This window comes from Octopus bimaculoides, chromosome 6, assembly GCF_001194135.2.
Source record: "Octopus bimaculoides isolate UCB-OBI-ISO-001 chromosome 6, ASM119413v2, whole genome shotgun sequence".
Taxonomy (NCBI): domain Eukaryota; kingdom Metazoa; phylum Mollusca; class Cephalopoda; order Octopoda; family Octopodidae; genus Octopus; species Octopus bimaculoides.
In genome coordinates this window covers 117,027,452-117,031,947 of record NC_068986.1, presented here as the reverse complement: position 1 = coordinate 117,031,947, position 4,496 = coordinate 117,027,452, and the positions used below count along the sequence as shown (strand labels likewise).

The window sequence follows — 4,496 nt, the reverse complement described above, 5'->3', positions numbered from 1 at the left end:
TATATATATATATATATATATTGAAATGTATACTTCTAATAAACATAGAATTTTAGCTTCACTGTGAAAAAAAACAAAGTGATTGAATCCTATTTCATCTGTCCCCTCATCACTGGTGGTAGTGCTGGCATTTTAACAGGTCTTCCATGCTTCCATGGAAAAGACAAGAATAAGTTGGGGTTAGAATTTTGCCATGCCCAGATGCCCTTGATGATACTGACCATCACCTGTTTCCAAATGAGATAATAATCTCATGGTCTAACAAACAACAAACACCCTAGACATGCTTACACAAAGACCTGGAAACAAGCAATACTGTATGAATGGGTCTTTTGCTTAGAAAAATTGCATAACATGTGAAGATATCTCTAGAAGCCTAGACATACCTTTGTAGTGGACTCAGGCAAATGCCACCACCTGCATGTTAAGTCTATTGTTAATAACTAGTGAACACATATGAAATCAAGAGAAATACACACACATACACACAACAGGCTTCTTTCAGTTTCCCTCAACTAAATCCATTTACATGGCCCTGGTCGGTCTGGAGCTTTAATAGGAGCTACTTGTCCAAAGTGCCATATGGTGGGATTGAACCCAAAACCACATAATTGGAAAGCAGATTTCTTAACCACACAGCCATGTTGGCCTGTGGGCAGAAAAAAATGGGATGATTTAACTAGGTCCTATTGTTTTAGGGATCATAATAAGTTGGAACCAGTTTATTTAATTTTCACAGCAAGGTTAAAACTGTACATATCTCTAGGTGTACTTATGGCTGTGTGGTATGAAGTTTGCTTCTCAATCACATGATTCTGGGTTCAATTCCACTGCATGGCACCTTGGGCAAGTGTCTTCTACTATAACCCCAGGCTGATTAAAGCCTTGTGAGAGGATTTGGTAGATGAAAACTAAAAGAAGCCTATACATGTGTGTGCATGTGTACACACACATCTTTGTGTCTGGGTTTGCCCCCCTCCCCCACCACCACCAGTTGACACTTGATTTCGATGTCTTTATGTCCCTGTGACATAGCAGTTCAGCAAAAGAAAACCAATAGAGTGAGTACCAGGTTTAAAAAAAGTACTGGGGTTGATTCAACTGAAATTTTTTTTCAGAACAGTACCCCAGCATGGCCACAGTCTTATGACTAAAACAAGTAAAAGACACCTTTATATTCCAACATATCTAAAAATACTGTGGTGTAGACAATGAATGAATGAATGACATCACATCATCTCTAAACACACCATTATGCTAATTATACTGACTATTGTAGCTGTGTTGTAGTTTATATATTCTATAAAGAATAAGTTACTAATCTATAGATACAAAATATTCTTTTTCTGATAAACACCTAACAAGACTAGAAACCAGTCAGACCAATCCCATATTTTGTGCCTCCTGAGAGATAAAACATGTGGTGTAACAAGTTTACTTTTCACAGCGAGATTAAAATTGTGGGTTTATTAAAATTATTATAGCATACATTTAAAATTATCTGAAAATGTTGTGTAGCACACAATATATCAGGCAAGTTATGACAACCATAACTTGCCTGATGATCCTGTGAATGCACAGACAACACAACAGTGTAATAAGAGACTAACTCAACCGAAATAAAAATATAGACAGACAGACAAATGTGTGTGTGTGTATGTGTACACACACAAACCTGCATGAGTGTATGCATGAAGGTACAGGTTTGTATGTGTATCCTGCCTACTTATCTGAAACATAAAATATTAGTATTGCAAGATTAACATAAAAAAGAAGACAGCAACACTAGTGTTCCTGTTCAACATTAATTTAATCTAATTTCCATTTCAAAACTTTATACTCTAATTTTGATATTATCTTTCAATTGTCATAAATTTATTCAGAAAGCTGGAAAGCCAAAACAAGGTGCACAATTCTTAGCAGCAAAGTCGTAAAGAGAATAAATAATCACAAAAACATAGGAAGCAGTATCTTCAAGGAGAGAGTTGCAATACTGAACTCACACTGCTGATAAATCAGAGTACCATAATCTTTGGGGTACCATGGAATTGTTTTTACAAACATGGAATAAATGTGGATGAGGATGGGTCTGGTTAAGAAACTGGTTTCTTAAATACACAAATTTATTTCTTAACTGGAGAAAATATTTGTGTAAAGATACTTAACATGTTTGAGTGTATTCAGACATGATTTTTTTTCATATCAAATCTATTTTTACATATGTCAATGCAGGGAATTATCTCCTGAGATAATCTCTACAACAAAAGGTTTTATTTTTTATTCGACATTGCTTTGTGCAGCAATATTTAATTCTGGCTTGACCAAGTTGTGCACACAACAACAGACATTCCATTTTAACAAGAATAATTCCGTTCTTATTCAGGCTGTGAATGACAAATGTGGTTTTCATAGGTGACTAAACAGAACAACACAGAAATGCTTGTACACCACAAACCAATAACATCATTCACAGTCTTCACCCAAACCCCTAAAAAAAAAGTGTTTTCACATGTCCCAGTGGAGAATATTCTCCTGGGATAATATCCACAGTGAAAGGTCTTAACACATCTGAATACACCCAAATGCATTAAATATGACTTTACATGAACATATATATATATATATATATATATATATATATATATATATATATATATATACATACACACACACATGGTTCATTTTAATTTAAACTGAAACTGAGAGTTAGTCTTGCAACTAGAGTTTCATGCTATTGCAATCTTCAGGCAAGAACTGTTACAACTCAATGCTGGTATATTATATCATTATATTATATGTGTGTGTGTGTGGGGGGGGGTCTAGTACTTGTGTTTATCCATTAACGTTTTGTATTTATTGATTGGGTGGTGTTTTTGGGCTTCTTCAATAGTCTTTCATGTTATTCTTGCGATATGATGTTTGTATTTCTTGCAAATGTAAGTGGAAAGGTAGGTAATTTATTTATTTAGGGTGAGTTGGTGATGGCTGAGGTTTTTTTTTACCATTTGAAGATTGCAGTGGCATGAAACTAGTGTCATGATCAAAACTCTAAGTTTCAGTTTCAATAAAAAAAAAACCCCATATCCTTTACAACATGTATTGAGTACTCTTTTCTCTTTCATCCAACATACATCAATATACACATACATACACACACACACACACACACACACACATATATATATATATATATATATATCTGATGAAAGGGGATTTATATATCTAAGCTGTATCCTCAGTCAGTAGTATAATGAAGAAATAATAACAGATAGGACAATGTAGTACTAGATATAGTATCTCTGAAAATAAGCTGGGATGGTCATGGTCAGAATAGCTTTCATTATGGCTTGGCTTGACCAAGGCTGTCCTAGGTTAACAACAATAATAAATCAATAGAAACATTAGATTTATTAGAAAAGATTAATTGGATTAAAAATATAATAAAGAAAACCTCGATATGTTAAAACAGTGTGTGTGTGTGTGTGTGTGTGTGTGTGTGTGTGTGCACGCGCACAAGATGAGAGGGTCCTTTCATGATTGCTCAGCTTGATAGAAATAGTAACCAAGTCTCCTTCAAAAGTACACATCAGATATTGTAGTCCTTGATACCTCTAAAAAAAAGGGGGGGGGGTCATGGCTGGAACACCTTTCATTATACGTGTACTCAATCAGGATTGACCTCAAGCTAACCAACAACAGTGTGTATGATGGAATCTGTGAACACAAACACATGGTCAATAAAAGAAGAAATACATATAGATATATATATATATGTGTGTGTGTATATATACATACACACACACACACACATATATATATATTTATACACTAATGTATTTCAAGAATTCATATACAATCAGTCATTGATATATATATATATATATATATATATAAGTGTATATACACACACACACACGATATAAATCTTACATACTGGTAGATCTCTTGGAATGTACTGAAACCCCACTATTGATGGTGTTCATCCATCCACTGGACGATTGCGATGACTTCAGGTCAGATGAAAATGTGCCAGACACAGACAGCTGAGTGGGATTCAAATTACTAGGATCTGCAGCTACGAAGGGGAAAAGAAACAAACATAAAAAGAAAAATAAATTTAAAATAAAAAAAAGAAAAATTTAAATAATAAATAAAAACAAAACAGTAATTCTAGCATTCAAGAATTTCGGGCAGCATTGACACAGTAAAAACAAAATGTGGTTACTCTCCTTTAAACTGCTTCTCTGTTACTCTTTTACTTGTTTCAGTCATTTGACTGTGGCCATGCTGGAGCACCGCCTTTAGTCGAGCAAATCGACCCCAGGACTTATTCTTTGGATGCCTAGTACTTATTCTTATTTCTTTGTTGCCCACAAGGGACTAAACATATAGGGGACAAACAAGGACAGACAAAAGGATTAAGTCGATTAGATCGACCCCAGTACGTTACTGGTACTTAATTTATCGACCCTGAAAGGATGAAAGGCAAAGTCGAC

The 4,496-nt window shown here is 34.7% G+C and overlaps 1 protein-coding gene across 6 annotated transcripts in view; it reads right to left on the bottom strand.

The window, feature by feature from the left end:
- Positions 1-4,496, bottom strand: part of LOC106872207 (phosphatidylinositol 4-kinase alpha) — a 140,131-nt gene that overhangs the window by 33,143 nt on the left and 102,492 nt on the right. For 4 of the 6 annotated variants that reach the window (XM_052969097.1, XM_052969100.1, XM_052969098.1 and 1 more), the window contains one exon: positions 3,935-4,075. The exons of the other annotated variants lie outside the window; for them this stretch is intronic. In XM_052969097.1, the coding sequence (XP_052825057.1) occupies positions 3,935-4,075 (141 nt within the window). The remainder of the gene's footprint in view (positions 1-3,934; positions 4,076-4,496) is intronic. 6 annotated transcript variants of the gene reach the window in all.